Source organism: Malus domestica, chromosome 12 (genome assembly GCF_042453785.1).
Source record: "Malus domestica chromosome 12, GDT2T_hap1".
In the NCBI taxonomy this organism is placed as follows: domain Eukaryota; kingdom Viridiplantae; phylum Streptophyta; class Magnoliopsida; order Rosales; family Rosaceae; genus Malus; species Malus domestica.
This window is the reverse complement of record NC_091672.1, coordinates 20,650,055-20,665,325: the sequence shown is the minus strand read 5'-3', so window position 1 is coordinate 20,665,325 and position 15,271 is coordinate 20,650,055. Positions and strand designations below refer to the sequence as shown.

The following is a 15,271-nucleotide window of genomic DNA, read 5'->3' as shown; positions in this document are numbered from 1 at the left end:
TGTTTCTCTCTAATGCCGAAAGAGTCACAAGTTCAAATCTGTTTACTATCGTCATGTTTCGTGGTTTTCAACATTTAGTACATCAAGTTTTTTTCATCCAAGAGTCATACCTAAAGTGTAAATTTTGGGACAATCTCATACATCCGTTAGTCAAACTGTTAAGTCTTCTGTTAATTAATGATGTGACGCCCACATAGACAATGATTGGGTGACACGTGTCAATAAAGGTCCCACGTGGATATTAAAAAAATTAAAAATTACAAAAAAAAAAAAAAAGGGCTGTTCTTCCTCAACCTCGACCATCCCTCCTCAAATCCAACCCTCTCCCTCCCTCAACCCCCAACCCACTCAATTTAAAAAAGAAAAAAAAGAAAAAAAAAAGTTTCTGGGCACCCTACCTCAACCCCCGACCCTCTCCCTCCCTTCTCTCCTTCACCAATGGCGGAGCCAATGCGTGGGCATTGGGCTCCCTTGACCCCAATAGATTTGTAACTTATCCCTTTAAAAAAATTTTTGACCCCTTTAATGAAAGAAGCCAGTTTTCGCAGAACCCAGTCCACACTAGATCTGAAAGAAGCCATCCTTCCTCCCTACGATCTCTCTTGTTCTCCAGTCGCGTTCTTCTAGCTCGGCGTCCTTCCTTTGGTAAGCTTCTCTTGTCTGAAATTTCATTATTTATTTGTTTGGGTTTTTAAATTTGGGGAGGGGAGAATCTGAGTGAAAGAGGGGTGGGAAGAGCGAAGGGATGAGGTTTGCAGGGATTAGTAGAGTGAAATAGGAATTGGACGTAAGGGGTTAGGGCTTTTGCCGTGACAAGCTTCAGAGGGCTTAGCTTGCGATCGCCGTCGACGGCAAAGGAGGACTCTCGGGTAAGTTGATTTCGTTCTACCTATCAGCTGAATTAAGTTGGGTATTTGAAGTTCATAGTCCTAGCATACTATTCAAGCATCCAAACTGTTGATTCAAATTATCAGAACCAAAAAACAGAGTCTGAATGTGGGGTTTTTTTTTCAAAGAATGTTAAATTTCAAATCTTAATCTTGGATTATCTCAATTGGGATTATTATGTTGTACTTTTTTTATGGTAAAAGTATTCATTGGACTTTAATGAAGTTCCTTGTATAATTTGGTGTTATTTTTTGTGATTTGATTTGGTGTTGTATTGAATTATTTCTTAGTTTCTGCTTTGATTTTAGATGTTGGGTCAGCTGGGATTTAGTAAAGATTCAAACTTTACGATTTTTGTGATGGATGATTTTATAATTTGTCTAAGTTGATTTTAGGGTTGTTTCAATGGAGGATGCACAAGAAGTATCTGATACAATGTTAGACAAAGTAGAGATGGTGTGCAGGGACCTGGCTTCTCTGCCCTTCCAGTTCCCATACACTCTCATCCATTTCTATTTATGTGATCACGGTTAAGTCACGTTAACATTTTATATCACTATTGATTTTTGTCTTATTATCTCTATAAAAAAAATATATATAAAATGTTGACGTGGCTTAACTGTGACTGTACAAAATAAGAGGTGATGAGAGTGTATGGGAACTGGGAGAGCAAAGAAGCCGGGTCCGGGTGTGCAAAGGAGGAGAGAGAGGAGGGTTAGAGAAGGGAGGGAGACGAAGATGTTCGAAGGAGAAGAACAACATTTTTTTTTTTTTTTGTAATTTTGATACCCACGTGGGACCCTTATTGACACGTGGCGCCCAGTCATTGTCCACGTGGGCGTCACGTCATCAGTTAATGAAAAACTTAACAGTTTGACTAACGATTTATGAGTGTCCCAAAATTTACACTTTAAGTATGATTTTGGGATGAAAAAAACTTGATGTAATATTGAAAACTACGAAATATGAAGGTAGTAAACTGATATTTATCCATAAAATAAAAACAATGGATTATCAAAATGCCAAATTACGCTTTTGTTGCCCTTCACTATGTGACCTCACTTTAATTACCCTTACTCGCAACGACAAAAACCAACACTCGCTCCCCCTCTCTATAAATTGCTTAGTTTTCCATGATATCCTATTATATACAGCTACTAGATATTTGCATAACACACGATGGCTCTGGTGAATGTAACTTCAATCAAAACTGCATCAAGTGGATTATTGCAAGGTGACAATCCTCTAAACTTCGCCTTCCCACTCTTAATCGTCCAAACCACCTTAATCATCGTCGTCAGCCGCTTCCTCGCCTTCCTTCTCAAACCCCTCCGCCAACCCAAAGTCATCGCCGAGATTGCTGTAAGTCCTACTCTCCTAATTTATTCGAACTTGAGACATGTTCTAATTTGTATCGAGATAATACATGTGTCTAATTCTTCATAATTAATTCTTATTTTATAATTATTTTTTCTCATATATTTATTTGTATAGGGTGGAATATTGCTTGGGCCGTCAGCCTTCGGAAGAAACAAAGACTACCTACACAAAATATTTCCCTCATGGAGCACTCCAATACTCGAAACCGTTGCAAGCATTGGTCTTCTCTTTTTCTTGTTCCTCGTAGGCATTGAGCTCGATTTAAGCTCAATCCGACGTCGTAGTGGCCGAAGTTCATTCGGCATAGCCCTCGCTGGCATATCGGTGCCCTTCCTATGTGGCATCGGCGTCGCTGTGATCCTCCGGAGAACGATCGACGGGGCTGACAAAGTCGGCTTCAGTCAGTTCGTTGTGTTCATGGGAGTATCGCTTTCGATCACGGCCTTCCCTGTACTCGCCCGCATTTTAGCAGAGCTCAAGCTTTTGACTACTAGGGTTGGCGAAACTGCCATGGCTGCTGCCGCGTTGAATGACGTCGCTGCATGGATTTTGCTCGCTCTTGCGGTGGCATTCGCCGGTGACGGCGTTGGTGGCCACAAGAAAAGTCCTCTGGTATCAGTCTGGGTCCTCTTATCAGGTTTGTCTAGTCCAAAAGTTTCCACAATATGCTCGATTTTTTTTTCATTTTTTTTCCTTTTCACAAGTTTCTTTTTATTTTCCATTTTTTTAAATAAACAATTCGTGTAATTGTAGTCGTGACCTACTCCAGCAAATGAGAGATTGGGTACTACTTTACTAGTGTATTTAAGACATAGTTATGTGCTATACTATTTCACTTAAGGTGTATTTAACTTTTATAGTTTTATTAATATATTTATCTTACAAGTGAAATATATACTAATTCAATCATACGTTTGTATTCTAACTCATGAAATAATATATAACTCGTTTGGATGTACTTTTGTAATTACTGAAAACGTTTTTACAAAAAATATTTTTGGGTTCCAAAATCACTTTAAGTGCTATTTCAGGATTTACTTACATTTTTACTAAAGATAGGTTCTAGAAACATTTTCACCAAAAGCGCTTTCAGCCATTTTAAAAGCACATCCAAACGAGCTCATAATGGTCCGTGACAATTGTTTATAAAACACATATAACTTATTTCTCCACTTAGAGTAAATAAATTAATATGTTATCAAAACCTCCCTATGAATTGAGTTTTACATAAGTGGCTCGCTGTTTTTTTAGTACAACGATATATTTTACACTAAGAGAAGGGGGAGAACTAGTATACAACGTGGTCACTTATCATTTATTTAATATCTATATTTTGTTTAATATTCTGTATTTTTAGACCTTGGTAACATTGGCATTTACTGCCTTGTGAATCTCAGGTGTTGCATTTGTTGCCTTCATGATGGTGGTGATCCGACCGGCCATGAACTGGGTGGCCCGCCGGAGCTCCCCAGAACAAGATGCCGTAGACGAAGCCTATATATGCCTAACCCTAGCCGGAGTCATGGTATCCGGATTCATTACTGACCTAATTGGTATCCATTCTATATTTGGAGCCTTTGTCTTTGGTCTAACAATTCCCAAAGAAGGACAGTTTGCGGACAGATTGATAGTGAGGACTGAGGACTTTGTGTCCGGCTTGTTGCTTCCACTTTACTTTGCATCAAGTGGGTTGAAGACCGATGTAGCAAAGATACACGGTGCAGAGGCTTGGGGGCTGTTGGTGCTTGTTATATCGATCGCATGTGCCGGGAAGATTTTGGGGACGTTTGTGGTGGCAATGGCGTTTATGTTTCGGGCTAGAGAATCGTTGACGCTTGGTGTGCTCATGAACACCAAAGGGTTGGTGGAGCTCATTGTTCTCAACATTGGCAAGGAGAAAAAGGTCAGCTAATTATTATTGATTTAATTTTTACCACAAATTTCCATTATAAAAGCAAGTATGAAATTTACAAATTACTAGTAATGGAAAATGAAAAGAAAAAACAAAAATTTAGATTGTACTAATAGCTAGAAAGAGTAATTAAAACTGTGAATATTATCTTCGAGCTTAGAATGGATGGTAACCATAATTTGTTATTAGTTGTATTACTTTTAAAAGAAAAATACGATAATAAAAAAGTGTCATGAGATGTTAGGGAATCATTTGCAAAATCAAAATCATTTGAAAACAACAACTCAACTTTTCCCCTCATCTCTTTGCTTTTTTGAAAGATTTCTTAAAAGCTTTTGCCAATCCATGAATCCTTTGGTGCGTTATGACAATTTCTCCCCCCCCCCCCCCCGGCGCATGATGACACACTTCGATAGTTAAATGTCGTTGAAAAGGTTAAACGCATGCATATCTGGCATAGTTGTCTCGTCGGCCTTTGCTTTATTGTGAATCCATCCAAAAATAAAGTTGGGTGGTATATAGATTCTATCAATTATTGCTATAGGCTTTGACGAATCTTATACTTAAAAAATAAAGAGTTTTAACGAAAAATTAACGGTACTGTTTACTTTAACGAAAAACTATATTTTTAGACTAAAATATCAAACCTGGTACTATTACTTTACCTTTTATTTTGTCTTTATCGTTAAAACTCAAAATTTTCAAATCATTTTCATTAGTTTTTCTTAAAAAATATTTAAAAGTGGTGGATTCGTCTTGTTGGACAAGATTTTCCTCTTTAATCCACCTTTTGCCTTATTCAATCTCCTCCGTAATTTAAATAAAGTTAGCATGAATTATCTTGTCGGTTGTGTAAAAAAAGGTAAAAACCTGTCTATTTGAGGAGGTTTTATATATATAACTTTATAGGATTTGTCTGTACTCTGGAGCATAGTGTTGTCTTTAAGTATAATGGCAATGCTACTCCAACGCGTTGTTCTTGTCTATGCATTCCCAGAAGATGAATGGATCAATCTAAAAGGTTATGGTTTTTATGGGGAAGTATGATGCAACGCCAACGCGTTCCGTTAGGTCACGATTCGTCAAAACCATCAACTAATTAAGGAGAATTAGGAATTGTTCGTGTTCGAGGGAGACTTGAGCTTTCTACTATATAGGAATTGTTTATTAGCACAAACATAAAAAAAATAAACTAACTAGCGAGCTTAAGAAAGTCCATGTAGTGACCTGATCATGTTAATCTAAGGTGTTCGTATAATTAAAACACGCTGGAGTAATAACTTGGATCGTCGTGTTCCAATGACATCTTATTTAGTTATTGTTAAATCCCTCTACGTGTGCTAGCAAGAGTTCTACCATTGGCTTCTACATATTAGGTTACAATACCGAATACGAAGTGTTATGTGTAACATGCGTAGCACCAAAATTACAATACGAAGTGTTATATATAACTCTTACAACTTTCTCTTTAATTTGATCTCAGGTGCTTAATGATGAGACATTTGCTATTCTAGTCCTCATGGCACTCTTCACCACCTTTATCACCAGTCCATTAGTGATGGCCATTTACAAGCCCGCACGTGACATCTCAGTTCGCACTCACCGTAAGCTCTGTGATCTGTCAACCACTGAATCCTTCAAGGACGAGCTTCGAGTTCTGGCGTGTGTTCATGGGCCTGCCAATGTGCCCTCACTCATTAGCCTCATTGAGTCCGTCAGAAGTGACAAGAAAGCCCAACTCAAACTCTTCCTCATGCACCTTGTGGAGCTCACTGAGCGGTCTTCGTCCATCATCATGGTCCAACGGGCCCGAAAGAATGGCTTTCCCTTCTTTAATCGATTGGGCGGCGGCCCATGGAGCCACGGCGCTGTTTCCACCTTCAAGGCCTATAGCCAATTGGGCCGAGTCTCGGTCCGACCCACAACCGCAATTTCAGCCCTGTCCACAATGTACGAGGATATTTGTCATGTGGCGGACGACCAGAGGGTGACGATGATCATCTTGCCATTCCACAAACAATGGATGCGTGAGGGCGATAATCATGAAGCGACGGAGGTTGTTGGCCACGGCTGGCGAGGGGTCAACCAGAGGGTGCTTCAAACTGCGCCGTGCTCCGTTGCAGTGCTTGTTGATCGGGGGTTTGGTAACACCGGAGCCCAAACTCCAAGGCCTAGCACCACTGTGACCCGACGAGTTTGCATTGTGTTTTTAGGTGGGCCTGATGATCGCGAGGCCTTGGAGTTTGGCGGTAGGATGGCCGAACACCCGACAGTTAAAGTGACGGTTGTGAAATTTGTTGAGAAAGAGGGCATGGAGAGTAATGGGATCATGTTAAAGCCTTCGCCCTCCAAGTCTACCGAGAATAGCTATTGTTTCTCCACAGCTAAAATGGACCGAAAGAAAGAAAAGGTATGCATGATGTTCCAACATTTTGAAAATAATTTACCTCTCACCGGTTCGATACTCTTTCTGGGACGTGAAGGGAAGATTTTCTCATCTATTTGATCATTCACAAATGCACCTTTGTCACACGCGTGTCATACCCTAAAAGATTAGTCTTCTTTCTTTTCTTTTTTTGAAAAGGGGACAAGCTGGTGGCTTCTCTACAGCAGTCCACCATTACGAGGGCCGGAATGACTCACAGAGGGGAATCACACAAGTTTAGTATATATGTTTATCATTTTTAAGCATGTATTAATCTTTTGTAAATTTTGATCATCAGGAGCTGGATGAGGAAGCAGTGGCTGAGTTCAGAAGCAAGTGGCACGGGAAAGCAGAGTACATAGAGAAGGTGGCAGCCAATAACATTGTGGAGGGGGTTTTGGAAATAGGAAGAAGTCGAGATCATGACCTGTTAATTGTAGGCAAGGGAAGATTCCCGTCACCCATGGTGGCAGAATTGGCCGACCGCCATGCAGAGCATGCAGAGTTAGGCCCCATTGGAGACATATTGGCTTCATCGAGCCAGGGTGTGGTCTCATCAGTGCTTGTGATTCAACAATATGACGTAGCTCATGCTGTGGAGGCTCCGGTGTCGAAGGTACTGCACGGTGATTACGAAAGGTTCGTCGCGGATGAGTCCTCCAGTTCTGTGCTTGAGATCTCTAAGGAATCTGTGTGACCCAATTCGCTAATTTAACAAGTACAAATTTAGTGTTTATACCTAAGTCTCTGCATGTGTACGCTAGCTCATAATCACATGGTCTAACAGCGTTGGTCTTTGCTTTGTTAGAGGATTTCAGTTCAAATCTTATGAATGATAGTTATTTGAACGAAAAGAAAAAAAAAAAAAGAAAAAAAAAAGAAAGTGAATATTCATAGATGATGAATCTGAATAAATTCATCAATGAGATTGAGATTGGATATATATATACATATATATATATTTATATTTATATATTGCCACTAAAAAATAAAATAAAAAACTACTTGCGAGGCAAAAATAATTCGTCTTCTAAATCAGACATTAGTCGCCTAGGTTCCAAGGCAACAGATATCCATTGAGCAAAAGTCGTCGCGTAAAGCTCATCACACAACTTTTAACCGACGGAAATTATATTCTGTTGGGCAACTTCACCTTTCCAGACGAACGTGCCAACGGACCTTCGTTGGGTAAGTCCGTGTTGACCTTAGAGATCCGATGATAAATTTTGCTTTGCAGATTCTAAAACGATTAGATGTTTGCTATTTTGATCCTGATGGCAGTTTTTACCACCTTCATGACAACTCTAGCAGCGAGCGATGACCATTTACAATCCCCATGGGGTGTCATTGCCTCTCAAAATCCCCGTCTCTTACAGGGACAGTATTTCCGACCAAAACCTCCAAGAGACGAAGGGACCCTCAAATCCTTCATTGTAGGCACTTCAAGTTCAAACACAAGTTTGGTACAATGCGGCCCACAAGAATAAGTCATTCAACATCTTTGAATGTTGGAATGTTGCCCAAATACAAAATTGTGACAAATGGTCCAGCAGCATGAACATCCTTATAGAAGATAGTGTAAGAACTCAAGATTTATACACTATAAAGGCTTTAGAGAGATTTTAATTTTGGCGTGTGAGTTCAGATTGGGTGTAGGGTTTATATAGAGAAAAAAATGAAAAGATCAGGTTGTAGATGATGTCAAGTGGCACACTGTGATTGGTTGAAAATCTTATCAAAAATCTATCCACATAGTAACACGTGACGCGATATAATTGGTTAAATTTTTTATCAAAAAGCTATTCACAAAATCCAAATCCTATAGTTATAGTTTCTTTTTTCTATCTCATTTGTCCTTATTTACTATATCAACATACCAATTTACACTTGGCCTATTATTTTTAGCACCGGTTGTAGGAGAAATACTTCAGGAAGTTATTCAAGGACATTCTGTATTACTGAATAAGGCGCCTACCCTCTATAGATTAGACATATAGGCGTTCCAACCCGTCTTACGAGCTCATGACACATGACACTACGAAATTGGTTAAAAATCAAATTAAAAATCAAACCACAAAAATTGTAATATTGGATAATAACATGTGACGTGACGTGACGAGATTGGTTAAAAATCCGATCAAAAATTAGATATAAAATTATCTTTTATTATTATAAAAATAATTTTTTAATACCAATCCATCTATGGAGCGGAGCTGCACTCGGCCAATTATTATTCACTAATTCCCTTAGTGGAATGGAGTTGCTCTAAATGGTTAAATAGAGCAGCATAAGAGAACGGAAAGAAGGGAGCGGGGCAGGGATTTGAGAAGCCGAACATGGTCATACTATTCAGATGATTGCTAATGACTGATATTTGAATGAGGGATAACAAACAAGAACAAATGCAAATCATATGAAAATTTCATTCCTGAAATCCCACAAACAAATTCAAACTTTCGGTCCTCTTTTGAATCGGGCAATTAACCCCCGTGTTGGTAGTTGTACATATATAAACAACTTTTGGAAAACGATGAATATCCCAATTAAGTTAACATAAAAATCTTTTCCAGATGAAAGAGAGAGGAGAAAACTTTACTGCAAATATACTAACCTCAACAAAAGTGTCTTTTCCATGGAAATGGATCTAAATTCCAACAAATCACCAACCAATCAGTCAGCACCAGCTGCTAACAATTCCGCCTCCATCAAATTCCATGTCCATCACCTAGGTATCACCCTTGGCATCCATCCGTTTTGAGTTCTAATTTGTGTCCGTGACATATGGGTTAACCAGAAATTGCAGGGACCACATGAGGTTCCTACTTGGATATACAATGCAAAACAGGAATAAGAAGTCCAAACTAAATCCGTAACCATCTCAAGCCAAATTCAATTCAAGACAAATATCATTTCGAGCACCCGCATATACTGGTGGAACAGCATGGTAAAAAGGTAAGATATGGAAAAGGTTATAAATGACCAGAAAATTAGTTCCCTGTATCACACTAACCTTAGTTAAAGCCTCCCCCAGTCCACGCTGAATCAGATTTCCCATTGTGACCAGCCTTTGAAATAGATGCACTCTGGTAAGCATTATCATATCCATCATCTTTCCCATCATCCCAGCCAGCCCAACCATCATTGCTATTGGATCCCGTTCCTTTAGTAGTCTCTTGCTTCCTTGTGTCTTTTTGGTCCCAATCATCCCAAGAACTAGAGCCATAAGAATTAAGATTCCCACTCGATGATTGCCCCCCTATGGAAGAAGAATTCCATTCTTTGTTCTCCTGTTTAAACTCTTGATAGTATCCATTCTGTTCACTATCATTTCGTTGCCAGTTATTCTCAGCTTTCCAGTTTGTTCCGTCTTTAGTGTACTCTTCAACCTTCTGTGATGCCATTGCCATGACCCCTTTCATAATCCCCCAAGTCCTTTGTCCTATCTCTGACGTCTTTGCCGTGACAACATTAACAGTTTCGTTCACCTTGTAATCATAGCCGCCTTCTTTCACCTGTTAAAAAAGTTCGATCATACAACTTCATTATCAAATTTCAGAAATGGGCAAATTAATTTAATGTGAAAATATTGTGTACCACATCCACATAACAGAAATGAAACTAGAACAATTTTATGGAAACTTTGTATAAGATGTCTAAATGGAGCTTTTAAGTGATGTTTAGTGGTCGCTCTCTCTCACACAAACTCTCAGTCTCACACACATGGATTAGGACTGAAAACTCTCATACCCTTCTTGAAAATGTTAAAAAGAAAGTAAAGAAAGAGAAACAAAAATGCGTAAATCACCCAGATGTGTCTTCCATACGATATATGTTCCTTTTCCCTCCATTAATACATTTTTATTTAATATTTTCAAACCTCAGGATATTTAGGTTAATCAATTACAAAAGGAATAGGAAGAGCCAATGGCTATCCATTTGGCCAACCTGGGTGTTTGATACGTGTTAATTGAGGTGATGAATGTGATGAGTAGTGGTAGTGGCGGTGGCCTGCCAGTAATTGAGGCCACGTGGGAGATTTTATGCTTGTAATTGTTTGGGGTAGACTGTTTGGTAATTGTTTCTATGTCTATAGGAGATGTTATGGTTGTAATGGTATTTCGAGATGCTATTTATTGAAGTGGGGAGGTCAAGGTGAAGAGGTGTTTAATACAACCAATAAGCAAGTCATTAGTTCTGAGGAGTTAACCCACTGTATTTGGAAATGGAGGGTTACAAAATAAAACTTGTGAAACAATTTGAAAATTAAAAAGAGTTACTTGGTGAGGCAATAGAGAAATGACACAATATCGAGCCTGTTCACCTAATTTATCTGAATATTTAAAAGAACAATTAAAAGGGGGAAATCACCATATTTTTTAGAGTAAAGTTGTCTTCCAGCATACTAACCATCTTCTGATTGGAATGATCAGAAATGCATTTTTACTGAGAACTACATGTTAATTAAGCTGAAAAGTAAAAGACCACTTTGTTTTCATTTTCCTGTTTATTGCCTTTCGCTATTGCAGTTAAGCTAGAGTTTCCTAGCTCAAAAGTGATGTTTGCACAAATAAGATCACAGTTAAAACATCGAACCAAATGTCAGGCATACGAACCAAAAAGGTTATAAACCAAGAGTACCACTAAAAGCACACATTACAGTTGAGAATCATGAAGTTGTACACTATCAAACTGACAAAGCACATAACAGTGAGGATTTTGAAAAGGAAAAAACACAACTAATAGAACAAAGGGTGCCAAACATATACCACTATAGCCAAAAGAAATGCAGCAGGCATACAGCATACGTAGTGATGCCATTGACGGCATTCAAAGTAAGTATTAAACATGCAGTGTAGTGCATGGCATTTCAATCATATCCAAATATAAATGCCTGGCAGTAGCGAAGCAATCGTCTAGCATCTAACAAATTTAAGAATGGATAGAGAAATACCTTAGTAGTTATCTCTTTTGTGCCTGCCTGGACTACACTTGCAGCTGACTGAGCCGCCGATGCAGCAACCAAGGATAACTTTCCAAAACCCTATTCAAAATAAATAAACGGAAAACCAAAAACAGAAAGGTATTGTATATCAATATCAGCCATTTCCATCTACAATCACGAATCAAGAATTAACATAATAACAAAAATAATGCAACCTGAGATACAGCAGATAACACATCGCCTTGCGCATTCACATTATGATTCTGAGAAGGGGCGGGGTTCGATCCGAACCCGACATACTTCCCGCCCTGTGAGGGCGGTAGCCCGTCAGGCCGCGACTCATTCTCCGCCATTTTCCTGGCGAAAAAGCTCTCCTTGTTAGCCGCAGAAGCCTCGAATTGCGATCTCGTGATGTCCTCCGTGGACCTCGATCTGGCCGGCATGCCACCTCCATTTCCACCACTACCGCTACCACCACCACCGTGAGCAACGCCGCCTCTAAAGTTACCGGTCGACTGATTCCTCCTCATATCGTTCGACGATCTGAAACCGTCGTCGTCCCAACTATCCCACCCCCCATTATTCCCAGAACCACCTCCCCTGCCGCTTCCGCCGCCGCCGCCTTGGGCCAAAGGCGGCTTCTTTTTCCCAAACCCTAGGGCCTCCTTCACGACGGGTGGGTCCCTCCAAGGACGCCCCTCGGCTAGGGCTTGAATCCGATCCCGGTACACGCTGGCGGCGTTGGTGTTGTACTTGGTGACGATATCCGTCTCCTTAGGAACGCCGTAGCTGGCAAGGAAGGCGTTGAGCTGCTCGTTGCCGCCGGCCTCCATCTTCTTGATCTGGATCTCGGACCACGAGTCCATGGTCACGGATCGGACGAACGAGATGTGGACGCCGAGCCCGCGGTGCTTGCCGGAGCACTCTAAGCACATGAAGACGCCGTACGAAACCGAAGCCCACTGCGGGTTCTTTTGGGAGCAGTCAACGCAGATCTTGTTCCCCGGCTGCGATTGCAGGTCCCGTAGCCGTCGAGATGCCGCCATTTTTTTTCTCTAAGTCCGATCCGGGTCCGATCTGAATCGGATGGTACGAAAAATCGGATCAAAATTTGGAAAAATTAAAATCGAAAATTAAAAAAAAAAGAAAAGAAATTAATTGGGGGAATGAATTGAGATGGGGAGGTGGGAGGAATGTGGGGGAGGGAGGGGAGGAGAATTTGGAGGATCACCGACAGCGTCAAATTCGTCGAACACGGTTTTGTAATAAAAGGGATGGATTAAAACCGATTGACTCCACTGCTCCTCCTGCATATCGCCAGGGTGGCACGTGCGGTGAATTTTGTATTACTTTTTGTTTTTTTATGAATTCAGAAGTAACGAACTTACCAAATTAGGTTTTTTTTTTTTTTTTAATTTACCACAAATGGTTTATAATTTTCACTTTTATGTTTTAATTCAATCAATTTAGCTTCAATGTTCAATATTCAGTTCACACGTCAATCTGATTCTTGCTGTCAAATTTTGTTGAAAAAAACTAATTAATGTGCTAACACACTAGTGAATTAATAAATAGTTTAAAATATTAAATAGAAATCTCTAAAATAAAACGTTAATTAATTAATAAAAATTATAGACAAAAAGTTCCTCTCATTTCTTTTCTTCCCTCTCCTCCAAGCCTTCCCTCTCCGCTTTCTCATGATGGCGTCAACTTGTGGTTTGAATTTAAATTGGTTCAATTTGTGGTTTCTCGTTGTCGGTGGTGTCAATGTTTGGCTTTATAGAATATATAGGTTGCGACGCAGGCACCATCAACAATAATCTCAAGTTTTTTCGTCAAGGTGAAGAAGGCGTAAAGCATGAGGACGTTGACGATCATGACTCGGATTTTTGCGTTAGAATTGGGTTGGGTTTTGGCGGTGGTTGCATGGGAGTTATGGATCGAAGAGAGAAGGGAAAAAGAGAACAGAGATTTTATTATCATTCATTTATTTATATATTTTATTTTTCAGACTGAATTAAATTATTTTTATATTTATTAATAGTTAAATTTGTTTATCCACATGGCAATTAATAAGTAAAGTTCTGATTCTACATGTATGCCACATTAGCATACTAATAAATTTTTAAGGATATGAACGTTAAGGAACAAATTGATATAAGGGAATAAACATGAAGGACCGAATTGATTCAATTGAAAAATAAATGACGAAAACTATTGATTCATAAAACATAAGGGACCATTGATGATAAAATCCCTACCAAATTTGTTTGGAACAACAAAAGAAGAAGAACTCATTTGGATGTATTTTTAAAATAACTAAAAGCATTTTTGAAACTAATTCTTAGTAAAAATGCAAGTAAATCCTTAAAAAAAAACACTTAAAGTGCTTCCTAGAAGAAGCACATAATTGATTTTTTTTTTTTTTGCAGAAAGCACTTAAAGTACTTTTGGAACCCAAAAACATTTTCTTTAAAAGCGCTTTCAGTCATTTTAAAAGTATATCCAAACGAGCCCGAAATTAATGAATTGGTTTTTGCTTTTGTCAAGTTACCTAATTAGTTGATTTACGTATTTTGTATGAGTTTTATTTCTCTTTCTTCACTTCAAGAACCTAGACGATACAAAGAAATCTTATTTATAAATTAATAGAAAAATAAAAAAGAATAATTACAATTAAAGAGCTCTTCAAACAATTTTAAACAACTCTCACTCAGAGAGGGTATTGAGAGGTGTGAAAGGTGCAGTCGCATAGGGCCTCAAATTTGAAAGGGTCCCTAAAAATTTTGTCACCTAATATTTATATGTAATAGTCACTTAGTATTATGGTCTGGTGATATTTTTCTTCACTTGTAAGTGACAGATCTTAGGTTTGAATCTCGTGGATGGTGAATTCGATACCAAATTAGGTTTTCCGTTGTGTGGCTTAACCAAACTCTTCCTCCTCTTAGTGGAAAATATATCGTTGTACTAAAAAACTAAATAAATAAATATATATTTATATGAAATAATGTTCTATATTTAAAAATTGCTTTTGTTAGCATTTTAAAATCTCATGGTGTACTCATTATAAGCTTTAATTTTTTTTCCTTTCTAAATATAAAAATTTGGAGTACAATGAGATACTTTTAATGGCAATAATATCACCTTAAATGTCATGCTCCGATCCCAACATACATCGAGAACTGACACATGACAAGGAAAATAACGTTTGTTGAATACGGTATAAGTTATGGAATAAAATACTTTAACTGATAAACCAAAATAATATGAAGGTGGCTAAGTTCTCCACAAAATATTTACAAATATGTACATCCCAAAAAGAAGCATAATCTTTGCTTTACTAAGAACAAGATTAAGGTGCTCAAAAGGAAGTCCCAAAGATAAAGTACAAGATAGGATATAGGGGTAACCTAGCACTCCAAATCTCTGATAACTATACTGCTACCCCACCTACGAACCTCTCAAAGCTACTCAGACTTGTTACCTGTAAGATCAGTGTCTACACCATCGAAATTGTGCACCGGGCAAACAATAACCCGGATAAGCTACGAAGCTTGTGTGAGCGATAAATAATACAAAGTATATAATACTAATAATAAAACTAACCATCATTCACAATTATAAACCTTGAATATAAATCATTTATAAGAAATCGCTACCAAACCTTGCAACCTCCAAAGGAGTCACACATACATCCAACAAGTTTTCTAAATCAAAACTT

General features: G+C 38.7%; 2 protein-coding genes across 5 annotated transcripts; one reads left to right on the top strand and one right to left on the bottom strand.

The window, feature by feature from the left end:
• Positions 1 to 325: 325 nt before the first annotated feature.
• LOC103430364 (cation/H(+) antiporter 20-like) lies at positions 326 to 7,412 on the top strand. Of its 3 annotated transcripts, none has more exons than XM_008368499.4 (6): positions 326 to 869; positions 1,284 to 2,250; positions 2,383 to 2,905; positions 3,666 to 4,171; positions 5,664 to 6,590; positions 6,904 to 7,412. In XM_008368499.4, exons 2-6 carry the CDS (start codon positions 2,068 to 2,070, stop codon positions 7,300 to 7,302), a joined length of 2,538 nt encoding a protein of 845 aa, XP_008366721.2. In that variant the 5' UTR covers positions 326 to 869; positions 1,284 to 2,067; the 3' UTR covers positions 7,303 to 7,412. The 3 variants fall into 3 exon arrangements, with proteins under 3 accessions (XP_008366721.2, XP_008366722.2, XP_028945411.1); XM_008368500.4 differs by having other exon boundaries at positions 342 to 645; positions 2,043 to 2,250; XM_029089578.2 differs by having other exon boundaries at positions 532 to 869; positions 2,043 to 2,250.
• Positions 7,413 to 9,006: 1,594 nt separating this feature from the next.
• On the bottom strand, positions 9,007 to 12,834 carry LOC103430363 (probable ADP-ribosylation factor GTPase-activating protein AGD6). Of its 2 annotated transcripts, none has more exons than XM_008368497.4 (4): positions 11,763 to 12,834; positions 11,557 to 11,646; positions 9,616 to 10,117; positions 9,007 to 9,424 (listed from the first exon to the last, which is right to left on the bottom strand). In XM_008368497.4, exons 1-3 carry the CDS (start codon positions 12,591 to 12,593, stop codon positions 9,617 to 9,619), a joined length of 1,422 nt encoding a protein of 473 aa, XP_008366719.3. In that variant the 5' UTR covers positions 12,594 to 12,834; the 3' UTR covers positions 9,007 to 9,424; position 9,616. The 2 variants fall into 2 exon arrangements, with proteins under 2 accessions (XP_008366719.3, XP_070665086.1); XM_070808985.1 differs by having other exon boundaries at positions 9,007 to 9,427; positions 11,763 to 12,828.
• Between the last annotated feature and the right edge of the window lie 2,437 nt (positions 12,835 to 15,271).